General features: G+C 34.4%; 1 protein-coding gene across 16 annotated transcripts in view; it reads right to left on the bottom strand.

Annotated features, from left to right (window-relative positions):
• RYR3 (ryanodine receptor 3) overlaps window positions 1-17,300 on the bottom strand; it is a 200,352-nt gene that overhangs the window by 140,909 nt on the left and 42,143 nt on the right. For all 16 annotated transcript variants that reach the window (XM_033062284.2, XM_033062289.2, XM_033062285.2 and 13 more), the window contains exons 2-9: window positions 11,640-11,759; window positions 9,770-9,877; window positions 8,209-8,220; window positions 7,828-7,902; window positions 6,766-6,844; window positions 4,679-4,791; window positions 4,227-4,326; window positions 1,585-1,678 (exon numbers count right to left, since the gene is read on the bottom strand). In XM_033062284.2, coding sequence (XP_032918175.1) covers window positions 1,585-1,678; window positions 4,227-4,326; window positions 4,679-4,791; window positions 6,766-6,844; window positions 7,828-7,902; window positions 8,209-8,220; window positions 9,770-9,877; window positions 11,640-11,759 — 701 coding nt within the window. The remainder of the gene's footprint in view (window positions 1-1,584; window positions 1,679-4,226; window positions 4,327-4,678; window positions 4,792-6,765; window positions 6,845-7,827; window positions 7,903-8,208; window positions 8,221-9,769; window positions 9,878-11,639; window positions 11,760-17,300) is intronic.

Here is a 17,300-nt window from a genome sequence, read left to right as displayed (position 1 = left end):
ACCTTAGGATTCTTGTCAGAGAACCATCTCTTTGTGAGTTGTAAAATAGCATTCTTTACAGAAATGTTCAAAAATAGGATTTTTGTTTTATGAAAAGAGAAATCTTCACTCTTGCCTAACTTAACTTATATAACATTTCTAATGAAATGCATAGAACTGATAAAATAAAGAGATAGAAACAAACATAGCCACTTTCTACATCTCTCTGTCCCTTTCTTATTACTATTTGGGGTTTTTTTGTATTTTCATTTTATTTTGATAATGTAAGCATGACTCCTACAACTATGACACAGTACAAACTTGGCCTTATATCCTACTCAGCTCATAAATCCAAAAAACAGGACAACTTCAAATCCTTCACTATCGCACATTTGAAAATATTATATATAGCTTTCACATTTTTTTCCAATTTTAAGATTATAAATATATAGATTTCATTCAGAAAAATATACTTTTTAATTTTACCCCGTTTCTTACTTAGCATAAAACACATGGAAGCAAATCTTAAGGCAGTAACAATACACATCAAGCCTACATAAAGAATCACATCATACTGGGCAATAGGACTCTACAATTAATTTTAATATTAGCTATATCTGACTTCTAGATAAGTAAGAAAAGTAGAAAAGTACAGCATTTCTAAACACACTAAACCAGCTCAGCATCTATTTTAACCTTGCTGAAATATGTCCTTTATAAAATAAGTCTGAATGCAACATCCTAACATGTTTGCCAGTATTTTTATACCAGGTGTGTACATTTTCATAGACAATAAATACTTTTTTTCTTTTTCTTTACACGTGAAGTGTAAATTCACAAAGTAAATTTTTCTGGTTTTCAGTTTGGGTTCTCTTTAGGACTTGGAGACATTTTTACTCCACAGAAATGTAAACATGTAAAATTTAGAGCTGACATAATTGTTTACCTGACATAATTGGAAGTTACTTGTGGTATCATATTGCCAAAGCATAACTTATTTGCCACAATAGGTAGACAGGTCTCATTTGTTGACTATGATTTTAAAGCTAGCAGGTTTGTGCAGCAAAATTATTAGCTCACTTTGCTTCTGATTAACAAAAAAAATCAAAAAATATAGAAGAATAAATCAACATAATAGAAGACAACTGTAGATATAAGTTTAATACAAAAGTGGTTTAGTCTAGATAATATGATGTAATTTTCTTAATATGTAATCAAATTTGAGAAACTTAAAAATTTGCAAAAAAAATGCAAAATACATAAAATATGAAAGTCATTGAGAGGGCAAACTTACAGAGATTTTTAGGGATTTTTTTCACATTCCCATCTTCCTGCTAACTCTTTCTTACCTCTACTTATTGTAGTATGAACTAGAGACAAGCAATATAAAAGGATGAAATCTCAGTGAAAGTCAGCTACTTGAATCTCAACAATGAAAGAACTCATGACTGATTTTCTGCTTAGTAGGTCTCAACTTCTTGTTCAATGTCACTGCCTAGTTAAAGACTGCTGTAAAGAGTGTTTAATCTACCTAGCCACAAATTCAACTGACATCCTGTTTCCTCTTTGAAAGAAGGAAATATTAAAAAATGTGCCATCACTTACTTGTGCTGTGAATCATTCTGATCTGTAGATGGAATTGTCAAGCACTCATCATGGCCATGGAAGAAACGTACTACATGCCCACCAAGAAGATACCCTGAAAAAGAAGTTCATTTACTCATTAGCTAAAACATCGACTATGAAAATAACACCCTCATGAAAGTTTAAAAAATTCAAGACCCAGATAAGATCTATTTTCCAAATTTTCACTCATAACTGAAACTAAACCAGAATGAATTTAATGCATCAACATACTATTTTAGTACCTTTTTAAAAATACATATTTCTTCTGAAAATGAAGAAAAAACAAAAGCAAACTTTTGACATTTAAAACTCAAATTAGGATTCTGAGACAGAAAAGGAATTTAAAAAGTTCTTTAAAACAACAAAAACAATTATTGTTTTGAAAATGGAATGCTTTAGGTAAAAGCCAAATCAAACAGTTTCCCTTAATACAGTTTAAATTATCTCAATACAAAATAATTTCATCATTTCATTGGTTTCCTCTGTCATTTATCATTTGTGTCAAAATCAAAGGTGCACAGCAGGAGACAGAGGACAGAAGGGGGCTTAGCACTTCTGAAGATTAAGTTTAATGGAAGTTAACTTTCCAACCCATTTAACACAGAGTACAGGTGAAAAGCAGGCACTCTGCCTCACACTGAAAATGAAAAGAGAAAGAAGGTGTAGGAGGATGACTCATAAGATCCTAGCCCAAACCATTCTGACCTTGTAAGTGAAGTTACTGCCTTTTAAAAGAGCACACATCAAGGGGGAAGGGTAGAAAGAAACTTTCATAGTGTCCAGCTGGTTCAACATAAATTTGTAAATGAGGAAACTGACAATTACCAAATGCTAATTAATAGAAAAGTCAAAGCAAAGAAATAATGGAGAAAATATACTTTTGTGTTATTTATGTTTTCTTGATGGTTTTACAAATATCACAAAAACAGCACTGTCTAATTCCTAATCCAGTTTTGAACTCAGGGAATTCCACTATCTCTCTCTTCATTCCACATGAGATTGACTGCTATGTCTAGGATATATGACATACGATCATCTGTCACATAAAACATTCTTGTATGTAGAAGAATGTATTTAAAGAATAGAGAAGAAAATAATTTAGAAGAATGCAGGAGAATGTTATTTAAAACCAAAGCCTAAGAACTTGAGAAAAAATTGATTGATACACAGAAAATCTACTTCTCTTCTTACTACACCCTAACTTATTTTTTTTATAATAACATTATTTTTGATCAGGTGAATAATTCTGGGCCACACAATATAAGGGTTCCAAATACAGCAAAAGGCCACTAAGGTGATTAAGAAACTGGTGTAGGTCACACATGAGGAAAGGCTGAGACAACAGAGGAGAGGAGAGGAGAGGAGAGGGGAGAGGAGAGGAGAGGAGAGGAGAGGAGAGGAGAGGAGAGGAGAGGAGAGGAGAGGAGAGGAGAGGAGAGGAGAGGAGAGGAGAGGAGAGGAGAGGAGAGGAGAGGAGAGGAGAGGAGAGGAGAGGAGAGGAGAGGAGAGGAGAGGAGAGGAGAGGAGAGGAGAGGAGAGGAGAGGAGAGGAGAGGAGAGGAGAGGAGAGGAGAGGAGAGGAGAGGAGAGGAGAGGAGAGGAGAGGAGAGGAGAGGAGAGGAGAGGAGAGGAGAGGAGAGGAGAGGAGAGGAGAGGAGAGGAGAGGAGAGGAGAGGAGAGGAGAGGAGAGGATAACACCAGGGTAGTCATCTTCTATCAAGACTTACTATAGCTGATCCCAGGGAAGCGCTATAGCTCTCTCACCTCCCTTAACACTCCATTTTGTCCTATGTTACTGCATATTAGTATATCATAAATATTAAGTTTTACAGACAAGTGATACAAAATCCTAACTTAAGTACATTTAAGTAGTTTGTGAATGTTGAGTGCTGATACTTTGAGTAGAGAATAGCAAAGGCGAAGTACAATGTCTGCTATGACAGTGTTAATGACAAACTATGGCACTGAAATAAGGAGAGACACTGAGCGGATCAGACTCACTACAGAGCAAGACATTCCTCAGAATGTGGTGCTTCTCAAACATGACCACAACGTGCCATAAAATTTCCTGAACAAAATCCTGACCCTGTGGTGTAGGATTTAGGCTGAATAAAAGAAAATAATATGGATACATGGCTGTGACATGCAGAAAGGATAATGAGGAAATATCTGCAAAAAGCAGAATGGGGGCTGAAATAGGAACTTTGAGAAAACTGTTTTCCATTTTGCCTGTATCTTTATCTCCCTTCTGTTTATTCTCTAGTGGGAGAACAGTATTTAGGAAAATTGTATGCAAAAATCTAAGTTTTCTGGCTTTAGTTATTCTGCAACTCCTACTCCCTCAAATTAAACTGGGTCTTCACTTTTTTCATGCAGCTTTTAAAGCTTTGTTATTCTAAAGTTACAGTACTCATTTAGCTTTTCTTCAGTAAATCCAGCTGATGTATCTGTAATTCCCTGTTTTCCCTTCAAGTATTCTTCTCTCCTGACCTCCTTTTCTCTATTTTCATTCAATTTTTCATTGATATTCTGAGGGGAATTTCTTTTAAAATTTTCCCTCTTAATCAAAAGCATACAAATTAATCTAATTTATATTCATGTCTAAATAAATAAAATGCAAACCTTCTGTAATATTGCTTCCTGAGCATATAGGATGTACATTCCATAGTGTCTGCATAAAGGAGGCATCCACTTGAATATTTCCATTTGACACGGAGAGATGCTGAAATAAGATAATGGTAACAGGAAACAATGAAAATTATGCACTCAAAATATTTATTATATTAATTTATCAACAGAAGAGAATGTATCATAAATTAAATACACAAATTTCTTCTACAATTAGTATTCTTACATAATTTGGGAAAAAGGCATGGAGCAGTCTTGTTCTGGAGAAGAGACTCACACACAAACATCACCCTTTCAGTGCAGAAAAATAATAATGTATTACAACCAGACATTACTCCCTAGATTAGAAAACAGTAATTCATAAGAATCCCAACCAATCTGCCAATATCCCCACAGAATTTTGTATTTTCCCACCATTTGACCACTATCTAAAGAAACAAACTTACCAGGTATCTTTCAGAGGACACACTGACCAGGATAAGGTCATCACCTATTCGAACTTTTTCTCCTTCTGACCTTTGCTTAGAAGCAGGGTGTATTGTCCACCAGCATGCCTCACCTAAAGGACAGAGGCACTAATCAAGGTTCTACAAAACAGACAACTCCCGAGAAATCTAAGGATATCTTTATACAACTTTGAAATATCATCATACAAATCGTCTTGTAAGACATTCACCTTATAAAACATCATTTCTCTTTTCAATCATTTTCAGTGCTTTTCTTTTTACTTGAAACTTTTTGTCAAATAATCTTTGCCATATACAATATTTCCCTTTTCAGGTGCTTTTAAAGGGACTGTTTATAAAACACTGCTCAGAACTGCTCTCCCTTGGAGGCTTTCCTTGCCAGGAAATTGCTGACAGCTACTGTGGTCTTATTTACCACCTTTTGTCTCTTCTTTGGTTTAGTGGTTATATTTAATTCACAACCTTCTGTATCACATAGCACAACAACCCTGGAAGCAGTTCCCCTAGCACTGCAGAACATATATTACAAAATAGCCAAGCCTAAGGGTGACAGCCATAGAACATCTCCTACACATGAAACATAAGATTCCAGGTTACTCTGCACACACACACAGATATTCTGGGAAGATTACCTAATTAATTTCACAGCTTCACACTCTGAACAGTGTGAAAGATAAGATCTTGAAGAAAACAAGTTGAAATAAAACTTTCTCACCAGACAATGTGAAATGGGGGGGAAAAAAAGCAAATTTGGCAGAATCAAAGTACAAAAATTTATTTGATTGATTAGGATATTTCACATCAAAGCTCCTTAAAATTTGAAAGATATTAAACTAATTATAGTGAAGACAATAAATAGAAGTTACATCCCTGCAAGTGTAAAATGCTAAATCTTCAAAGGGAATAACTTTTAATAGCCAGCGGTGTTTCCCTCTGCTATGTGGAGAATACTTCCTGCAGCCGAAACTGATTCATTAGCACAGTTTCATAGGTGAGGGAGTTGGGCAGAAGGAAGTGATATGGCACTCAATTTATGAGATTTCCAGTAATGCAGTAGCTACCAAAGCTCTCTGGACAGAAACACAACCAAGGTTTTTGAATCTTACCTATGTGTACAAGAGTTTTCTTGTGTATGTACAGCTAAGCAATTACCAATTAAACAACTACAGACGCTTGTTATAAAACCTCATAGATAAGAGCAGATGTATGTACAATAATTCTAAAAGAAATCTTTAAAAAAAGCTACAGAATTATAAAATCAGATATCACTGAAACTATTTTAGTAGAGATTAAACACATATAATCCTTTTATCACATTAATTCATTTTTCCAATATGCCCAAAGCAAATGTTCTCCATCTAAGGCGACAATCAAAGACAGCCAGGTAACAGACTGTTAATATCTGTCCAAAGCCATCTTCTGAATGGCTATAAACAACTGAAAGACAAACTTTTGTAGAGTCACCTGAACATATTCAAAGATCATGATTTACAAACATTTTAACACTGCCTCTCTATCATCAATTAGCCTATTTGATTTTAATTTATTTTCGAAATAATGAAAAAAACAATAGAAAGCACAGCTTTATATTAACACAATAGGAATTTCTTTATTTGAGCTTTACAACAATGAAGTGTGTATACAGGTACTTAGATTTTCCCTTCAAGATATATATCTGGGCCTGATTATTACAGAGTCACCTATTACTTTCTGAGGAGTTCTCATCACTTTCAGTAGCCATGAGCACTATGTACACAGCAGCAGGTTAATATATTTGTGGCTCTTTGTGGCTAAGTTACCTTTAAATTCATTTAATATAGCTCCCAGTGGCAACTCAATTTATGTGTGTTTTCATGGAAGCACAATTTTTTTTACTATATTTCTGTTAGCAGTAATGGTAATGGCAGTACTCCCAGAAATACATTAATTAGATTTTAAATCAGTCATCTTATTTCTGATGATCACATAAGGATCCCATTCATAACCTGACAGTTACATTAAACTCAATGCCTCCCCTAAAACCAGAAATGGGTGACTCATTTTCCTCCAAAAACAACTTGCCATACCTGCTGCATTTTCTCGTAGTCCCACATCAAATGCAAGTTTATCTGTCTGGGATCTTGATGATGTTAAACATGTCAAATACTGCAAAATAGTGAAGTTATTGAAAACAAAAACCCAACAGTATCCATTAACACACATTAATACATTCACCTTACTTCATCTTACTATCATATTTAATTTTTTAAATGAGTTAAAGATGATGTTGTTATCCATTCAGTTCTTCCTGAACTTGAAACATCAAAATCCTTTTCTACTGCAGCACATTGCCACGTCAGCTGTGCAATGTGGCTTCTAACTTCTGAAGTTTCATACAGCTCATCAGACACAAACAGGCAAATATCTAATTACAGCCCTATCATAATAAGTTTGATTCATGCAAACATTTATAAAAAAGCAGTAATTATGCTTGCAACTCTGGTATATCAAGGCAACTACAATTTTCAAGGTTCATAAACATAAGCAACATAGATTGAAGATCAATGTAGCATTTTCTAGTACAGGAAAAAGGAGGGAAAGTGTTCTCCTGACTTCTCATTTCTTCAGCCCTGTATTACGTGTATTCACATGGGGCCTATTATGTCAAAGATTCAAAACTGCTGAAATTTTTCAGTTGTAGAATATAGTATGAAGAAATTTATACGATGCAGCCTAAAGACAGCATCTTTGTGAACATAATCCCTGGGAACTATGGGATGTCAAATGGAACACCTTATCTTATAAAATATGATGAGGAAGAAAAAACCATATCACAACAAATTCATTTGCTTTAGATATACTTGCTAATGGAAGCATCATTAAAATGGATTCCTTAAGGACACAGAAGTAATCCATGGCCAAAGGAACTTTTCATCTACAATTCTGAATTTAAGAATCTGAATTTAAACAATTCTATTGTGTTGAGACTCCACAAGTTATTAACTTATTTTTCATCTAGTGCAGAAGATAGCTTGGAAAGAATGTTATTACAAATGATTATGTTTTGTTGTTGTTGTTTTTTTTTTTTTTTGGTAAAAAGCCATGTATCATTCCTGCGGCTGATTCTGTGCAGGTGCCCCCTCACTCACCATTTCACTAAACGAATGTCGAAGCAGTATCGCGTGGCCGTACAGCAGGGTCCGGTGGCCACCCCCTTGGGCTGCCTGCAGAGGAGGATGGAGAAGGTCAGAACTCCACTGCTCTGAGTGGCCCACGATCAGAACTATGCAGCAGCATGAAGAGCTATGGCAGTTCAAGGAGTAAGTGCAAATATTCCCACAAATTATGAAATGTACCCAATGGGGAAAAAATATTAATGACACAGTCGATACAGAAATAGCCAAATATATGCCAAAGGAAAAAGTGTCGTTCCTTGACAAAGACTTTCATTTTTACCTAATTTTTATTATGATTTAGTAAAACATGGCATTTGCAAAGACATATTTTAAGTTAAATAAGATACTACTTACCTTTCTTATAAACTTCATGCAGGCATTAAAAAAACCAACAACAACATAAATATATATATATATATATACAGAAACTGAAATCTGAAAGAGAAAACAACTAACCTACTTCCCAGAATAGTTTAAGCATGGGCTAAGAATACCTACTTGCTAATATTAATCTTTAACATGTTTCAGATTCATTAAAGCAACTGCATCCATACTTTCAATCAAGCGCAGTTATCAATTTTGAATATGTAAAACTGCGACAAGATCAGGGAAAGGCCAAACTGTATTTTCCATTTGCTTCCTTTAGCAGATTTAACATGTTTCTTTTGAGTTCCTTTTGGATGGCATTTAGGGTCAGTTCTCATCCTCGGATTCATTTGGAAGGGACAAAGATAATTAAAGGAAACTCCAAGAACTCAAATGGTCATATCTTATGTAGGCAAATGGTTTTACACACTGTGAACAATACATAAATTAAACTACCATCAAGCTTCTTCAAAATACATCATTCATAAAAAGTAGTATTAATACTGTGGGAACTTGTCACAGTTAGGTGAAGAAAACTGGAAAAACGTGGCAGTGAATACAAGATACCTCTTTTATACATTAAAACTTTTTTTTTTTTTTTTTTTTTTTTAATGAGAAAGGAAAACCTTAACAGCAAAGGCAAATGTAATTCCAAACAGGTCTTAAAAAAAAATTACATGTATTCAGTTTGCAACAAACATATGAATACTGAGAACAAGACCACTTCCTGCTATTTTTTGCTGTAAGTTTTTTAATGGATTTGTAAGTTTAAGGCTGAGTTATTAAATAAAATAAAAGAAGAAAATACAACCAAACCAAAACAATAAAACCTCCAAATTGAATAAGCTACTATCTTCCCCTAGAAAAATCTGAAACTAGCAGGAGAATTCTGTTCCAAACCAAATTTAATATGAAAAGCAAATAATTTTTATTTCAGCCTTGTTGTTAGTATAAACTCCTGTGTTCATATTGCAGTTTCCCTCATGGACTGGGTACCTAACTACAAAATAAATGCAGGACAAGATAACTTCAAAATAAATACAGCACAGCAGATTACTTTTTTTTTTGTCTACCCCTCCTCAAGCAAGAGTGTGATCATTTTTACCAACGAGATTATATGTCCTCTACTTCCAATCCCAAATGGAATGTTCATATACCATTTTTAACCTCAGATCTTTCAGTTGTAGTTTGCCAGTTAAAGATCTGAAGCGTGGAATAAGCCATTAGGTTGTAAAATAAGTAAAGTCATAGATTTTCATCATGTTCTGTTTGTAAGAGAATAAAAGTTCAATTCAGTTCGATTCAGTTGAAATTAGAGAATTGGGGCCAAAGCAATCAAATTGATGGTGTTTCTGGATCACAAATATTCAAAAGACAGTTGCACCAGTTCCCCACTGCCAAAGAGAAATTAGTGTGATTACAGAAGTGGAGCAATAATGTCCCAAGAATACTATGACATCAGGATGTTCTTCTAGAAAATCCTGGACAAGGAAAGAAATGAGGACAATCTATATTCAGATTAAATGTTCCTTGAGGTCAGTTTACTTACCCCTTCACTAGCATTTTCCCCTGTGCTGGCCAGCATTTCTTGAAGGGCTCTGACAGACAGTGACTGTTCAAGGACAAAATTACAGACACAAAGGTCTGGAGGGACATACTGTAAAAAAAATCAAACAGTGCAAGAACAGATCAGCAGAAAAAGTGAAACAGGATGAAAAGTGAGTTTGAACACGTATTTATTTTAATTTTTGAATCAATACTTAATGTCTATTCATTTGTTTTTGAGGTACGTGCTATTCTCCTGTATGACAATAATACAAATCTATTCCTCATGAATTGAAAACACACCTATCCTACTTTCCTTGAGCTGTACTCCTCGCAGTAAAATGAAACTTCTTCAGGTTCAAATGCAAAAGCTTTTCCCCCATGTATTATTGCTTTCCTGTCTTTTAGAATGACCCCATGGATATTGTATTTGCTCTGTAATGTCGCTGACAAAGCAGAAGAGAAGGTATATGATCTCATATCATGTATGAGGTTGATAGAAGATATTTACAGCAGTAACTAGAAAGCTAAGATTCAGAATCTTATGATGTAATAACATGAACTCTTCTAGGAAATTTTAATTTTTGAACCAATATATCTGCTGGTTTTCAAACATGAAACTTCACAGCATAATTTTATTTTTTTTTCCAAAATCTTGCCACTGATACGTCCAAAGAAAGACGTGTCCAAGTGAAATAAGTCTCAAAAAAGTCTGAAGGGGAGCCATGAGAAAGGGGAGCTGGCAGAAAAGAGCAGAGACAGATCCGGAGACTACACAGTAGTACCCAGTGAAAGGGCAAGAGGAAATTGATACAAAACGAAATACAGGAAACATTTTTTAAACGTGACAAAAGCCCCCTACTTTTGTTGTGAGCATGGTAAAGAGTAGAACAGGTTGCCCAGAGAGAGGAAGAGTCTCCACCCTTGGAGATACTCAAACTCTGATCCAAGTGTCCTAAGCAATCTGTTCAGTCTGAAGCTAATGTAAGTAGAGAGTTTGGACTAGATGACCTTCAGAGATTTCTTCCAACCTTAACAACTCTGTAGTCTATGACTAATGATAAAGATCATGGCTGTGGGTGAGCTTTAAAGTGGATATGCACTTCTCTTTTAAATCAGAGTGACAAGAGAGAAGCCTTGATAATGCTGCGTTTTAAGGTGATGAAAAGTGAAGAAATAAAAGCAATTAAGGAAAAAAGATCCAGAGAGAACAAAGAGAGAGGCGGTCCTCCTCTGTTTGACTTATTCTTAACATTATTCTTTAGTTGAGGTTTAGAGTTTCATCTCTTCTCTCCTTTCTCCTCTCAAGCTCTGCTAATTAGCCTGGGGGGTTTCAGGGATTTTTTTCCTCCACATCTCCCTAGCTTCTTTTTTCAATTTTCCTTTTTTAATCTTCTAAAATTCTTTTTTACTTAATCATTCTTGTTCCTGTACATTTAACTTCCTGACTGATAATGAAGTCAGGAGCAACACTTCACACCAGTAACTGACAGGTAAGGTAACAATGCTTCTAAAATTATCAGTCCAGTGTATCAATATATTTGAACCTACAGCAGTAATAGGAATATGGGAGTTTAGTGAACTTAAACATTAATAACAGTCTGGAGACTTAATCTTGAAAATAGAAAGTATTTCAATTACAGGCATTTTCTTAGTTAAAGAATAGCAGCTTTTGACTGTTCACAGGCATGCCTCAAAATTTATTTGGAATCTCTAGGAAATTTGTGCAACAATTCTAAGATGCAGTCCAGAAGAAAAGCATAGATAAAGTCCCTCTAGCATCACATTTAAGAAACCAGAATGAAATATGCTTGTGAATAAGTAGGTTGACATTCACTGATCAGTTACACCAGTTGAGAGTATCAGCTTCTTACTTTAGCTTCTGATGTTGGCTCCAAAAAGCACAGGCGGTTCCCAAGTCCCTCAGCTGCCAAGCAAAACTTCCTTTGTTCTTTGTGAATACTGGCAACACACTGTAGTACTACTTCATCATCCTGTCACAACACAAAGAACAAGAAGAAAATTATTTTGAAGTTATATGCACACTATAATATTAAGAAATCCTGCAACATCTGTTGAAAATTAATGCAGTATACTTCTAAATCATATAATGTACATATGCAGAGATTCTTTTGATGTACAACAGATTTAAAAACAGGTAAAGATTTCTATATAGATTTATATTCAAGACTGTATCAAAGTGACAAAGACTGCACACTGTATTCAAGGCTTTTACAACTGTTGTCTCCTTTCATTTCTTTTACAATTTAAAACAAACGCAAGCACACTGTTATTCAGCAAAATATTTTTAATGTTTTCAGTAAAAAACCTTTACTGCAATTTTGCAAAAAACAGTGCTATTTTTTAGCACAGTGAAATATCAACACTGTTCCTCAGAATGCATAATCTTAACTTTTAAGTTTTCATGTAATATAGAAATCTCTGTGTACAAACAAAGATCCAAGAGGCATTTCTTAGGTGAAAGGTCAGATAAATCGTAAGAACTTGATCCTCAAAAGACATTTTCCAAGAATAAGAACAATCTGGAAAAGCACTTTTACAAATGCTGCATAATACAATGCCGAAGACATAAAGTGCCAAGCCCTTTTTAACCTCTTAATATGTGATACTAAAGCTGATAAAAGCAAGCCAAAAGAGATTAAATTTAGTGTTTGACTGTGTCAAAGCTATATACAGAATTAAAAAAAAATATATTTTCCAAACCTTGTCCACTAAGAAAAAAATCTCTGAGAGTAGCATGTAGAAGCATTTATTTTTATACAGGCTGTATACTGTACTGTTTACCAAAAGACAGCGCCTGACAAGTTTTCAAGGGGGCAGAAGCTGATAAAACAGGAGTGATATGATATGTCACTCTCCCCTCTAGCTACAAAGTTATACTGGTGTCAATTATTATTATCAAAGCAGATACACAACAGCCGCCTGTGCTGAGCTCTGAGATCACTTGAACAATTATGTTCTAAAAGCAGCACTGCTATTTACACTCCCCTTATGCAACTGCAGTACTATGACACTACCACAGCTTTGGGCACTGGAAATAAAAGCTGTGAGAGGCAAAGTCATTTTCACCAAAGGAACTAAGTGACACACCCTTGAAAGAGGGAAATCAAAAGCATGTTTTTCACTTGTGTGATTTCATAGGTGTGTGCAAGTTACAGGGCTTTTTTTAGGGGACCCTTCACTGCCTACTTACTACTATTTACTGAAATGGGCAACTGCTACATTTCAGATTAATCAGCAGTTATAGGCAGTATTTTTCTTATCTAGCTTTGCATGACAGTCAGTAGTGCTTTCAACAGTACAGTAAAAGAATTCAAGACATTTTTGCAAACAACTGTAAAATGTAGCAGTTAGACAGAATTAATTAATGCTAAAAAAATATTTTTCCTCCTGTTACTTCTGCTTCCATTTCTATAAAATGCTCTCTGAAATTTTCAGCTTTCAAGTTCTTTAATAAATTTTTTTTTCTTTTTAATCTTCAGTGTAATAAGTTGCAAAAATTATGAGTACAATTAAATACTCACTACATGCCTCCCTACATGAATTTTTTAAAATGTTCATCAGAATCATACCTATTTGGTGGGGAAAAATTAGAACATACATAAGATAAAAATAAAGATGCTTAAAATATTTTTCATCATCTGGTTCCTGTATCAATATTTGAACATACCTATTTTAGGGCTAAAAATTATAAAATACTAAAACATTAATTTATAAATACCAAGACTTAGAATAAAATTGAGGTTTGCAACTTAGCATGCACTTACCATTACATTATACTACTTCTATATAACTCAAATTGTATTAATTTTCCCTACTACATTGAAGTATTCATCATTCCACAGAGGTGCACATATATATAGCCTCTATTGTAATTCATAGTTCCCTAAAAAAAAAAATTATGCCTTCTGACTTTTTACAAGGGCTTGTCTTCTCTTATAGGACAAGGGGTAACAGCTTCAAAGTGAAAGAATGTAGGTTTACATTAGATACACACTGGCACATGTTGCCCAGAGAAATTGTGGATGCCCCATCCCTGGATGTGTTCAAGGCCAAGTTGGATGGGGCTCTGATTAATCTGGTCTATGGAAGGTTTCTCCACCCATGGCATTGGGATGAAACTGGATGATCTTAAAGCTCTCTTGCAAGCCAAACTGCTGTATGATTCTGTGAACATATGTAAAACTTACTTAAAATGAGAATTAATCAAATAAATGAACTATTTTGTTTTTAAATCCACATGCATAAAAGGGGAAGAGCTCCTAATATAATGAAATTAATATTGTAATACTCTAGAATTTGGAAAAATAAGCACTTAAAATTCACAGTGGTATCTGAATATCTTTATCAATCATTAAGTACGGTAATACCAAAATACAAGCACAGAATGCCCTTAGAAAGGTATGCAGCATTTAACACTGATGTTTTATATTATTGCCCTAAGTGGCCAAGGTGCCCTTTCCTTTGTGCTACAACACTTAACAAGCTGGGTATTTGCTAGGTAGGATAAAAACCTTCAGCAGTTTTCTATAAGTGGCAAGAATATTATGTTATATGGTATTTCAGAATGTTTTCCAGCAAAGTTTTAAAAAGTATTAATTCATGACTGAGCATAAATAATTAAAAAAGCCTATACAATCTGCAAATGAGACAATTATTAGTTAAGACGATTCAGTAGTAACATATTCACACTGAAAAAACATCATTCTGGCTGAGGTCTGTAATTACTTTTCTGGCCTGAAGATGCTAATAGAAAGGAGTTTTATGGAATTGCTATGATATCATGAAAATGCAGACCATGTCTCAGCAGTACCTTGTTTTCAGTATTAGTTTGTGAACCATGAATTCAACAAATTGAAATGGTTTTGATTCAGTAAGTGTTTAAAATGCAATTTTTCTCATCTAGCAGTTCTGAGAATTCCATGTTCTAGTCCATTTATTCTGGGGGGTAGGGTTTGGGGTTGTTGTGGGGGATTTCTGTGGGGGTTTTGTTGTTTGGTTTGTTTGCTAGTTTGTTTTGATGGATTGGTTGGTTTTTAAAAAAACAGGCTTAGAGTGCACAGAATCACAGGTAGGAAAGGACACCCATAAACAATGGTCCACTATAGATGGCATTTGCACAAGAAACTGCTTTTGCTATTCTTCCTCAAAAACTACACACATTCTAAGCATCTTTTACTAATAACTGGTTTCCACCAGTGACAACATCAAGTTAGCCATGAGATACATTCTAGACTACCATCATTCTGTCTATTCAAAAATACAGATGCACAGCAATTCTTAACTCTTATTCTGAATGAAGAGGAAGTGGAAGTTCTCCCTTCTGTCCAGAAATCTCTTATCTGGTTAGGATTCATCTCTCAGCCCATTAGCAAAAGGACACACACAGAGTAACTCCAACCCAAATCTAAGGTTTATACATTAAAACCTGTTGAAATTGCTAAAATATATTTCAGATGGTCTTAAATATTGCAGAATTTACCTAGTGTAATGTAGCTAATAATACCATCCATTGTTCCTTTGTCTATCCACACTGCATAACTTTTGCAAAAAGGAAAAAGACAGTATGGGAGATTTGGGGGTTTTTTTTTGAAAGTAGGTAACCACATAACTTTGTTGACTGCATAAGTAAATTTCCTCTTTCTTTGGTTAGAGCTGAAGCTGTATTCCAAATCTGACAGGACAGTAATTCAATATAAACTGAGAAAAAAAGGTATTTCTAAAACAGTTACAAACTCAGTATGTTCTAATTTTAAGAATGAACAAGTTACAAAAATAGAAATTGACTACACAAAAGTGTGCCTTTTGTGAATACATTAAATATTTAACATTTTTTTTAACAGAAAACTCTTATTCCTAGCCTTTGGCAATGCAGAATTAAGCAGTGTACTATATAACTTTCAAAATTAATTTTTGAAGAACTACAGTCCAGTAGTTCATTACCAAACACTATTTTGTCTTGATGTTCAGGCTGTCTTCATCCTCAGGTTCCATAATATAAAGTGATGGCAAACTTAAACTGGCCTACCTTGACAAAATAATAAGTAAAAACTTAAGAAAAATTGATTTTTAGTACTCCATTACTTGACTTGCTGCAAAGGAATTCAATTATCAAGGTGAATTAATGTATTGTTGACATGACCTTGTTCCTGCACAGTGCACCAGTTTTTCAACTCAGAATTTGAGAATAAGAAAATAAGGAAATTGAAATAAGAACAAGGAAATTCCAACAATCAGTGAAACTCTTTCTTCATTTATGTTGCATATATATTCCATAATTTGAGTTGTAGTGATCTTTATAGTACACATAAATGGGTTTGTATTCAAAAATAGACACTCTTCAATATATATTATCAACCACAGAACCATAAATACACAAAATACATACGTGCAAATGTTGCTGGAAAATGATATCCTAGATTTAGTTTATTACCTACTGAATCAACATCTACCTAATCTCTATAACACTCAGTGCTGAAAATTAACTGATAAAATAAAATTGACATGACATTGAAAATTAATCAATTCTAGATAATAAATCAATTTTGTTACCATACTATAAAAAGAAAGACTCTTCTCAAAAAAGTTATATATTTTGATTATAATTTACTCACAGCTGCAATAAACATTCATGTAGGTACTTTCACAGGAATGACTAACTTACATGCAAAGCGAGAGAGAATTGTTTAAAAGTACATTCTTCTGTAAAACCATGGAAAAGTTTTATTTGATAATATATTCTTTCCATCAAGATATATATATTACTTAAAAAAAAACCCAAAACAACATATATCTTTCAAAGAAACTCAGAATTCCTGGGTTTTTACCATAAAACAAGTAGGCATATGGAGTTGATGCTCTGTACAGACCTGATTAATGTGAGACACTTGCTGATTATAGATCAGTGCTGCGAAGAAATGAACAAAGTAAAAATCCACAGCCACCTCCACTCTTTCATAGACAACATTCTACTCACATCTCTTCCTCTATCACAAAGCAGAGGATGTAAGTAAACATCTAGATAGCATTTGAACACTAGCTACAAAATGATTCTTTACAGGACTGTACTTCTTTAGAGTTTTCTGGAAAAATCTTGGGAAACAAAGTTCACCAGAAATTGCAATCTGCAGTGGCTGCATTTTTCTTCACAAAGTAAGGAACCAAATGCAGAGTTGACAATCTTCTCTCTGAAGATGGATTTGGTAAATTTGTTTGCACTCACCAGTTCCTTGTTATTACTTAGCAGGGCTTGTGCAGAGCCAAGGCCTTTTCTGCTTTTCCTATGGCCACACTGGTGAGGAAGTTGGGGCTGCATGGGAAGCTGGGAGGGGACACAGCCAGGGCAGGTGACCCCAGCTGACCAGAGGGAGTTTTCAGACCATATGACATCATGTTCAGTATATAAATTTATTTCACTTAGACACAGGAAATAATTGTTTTTTAATTGTATTGTTTATTTCCATAATAATTATATAATTATAAACAGTTTAAGTCTTAGTTTCAAAAAAATAATG

Source organism: Catharus ustulatus, chromosome 6, assembly GCF_009819885.2.
Source record: "Catharus ustulatus isolate bCatUst1 chromosome 6, bCatUst1.pri.v2, whole genome shotgun sequence".
In the NCBI taxonomy this organism is placed as follows: Eukaryota; Metazoa; Chordata; class Aves; order Passeriformes; family Turdidae; genus Catharus; species Catharus ustulatus.
The sequence above is the reverse complement of the archived record's forward strand: the minus strand, read 5'-3'. Positions and strand labels throughout refer to the sequence as shown.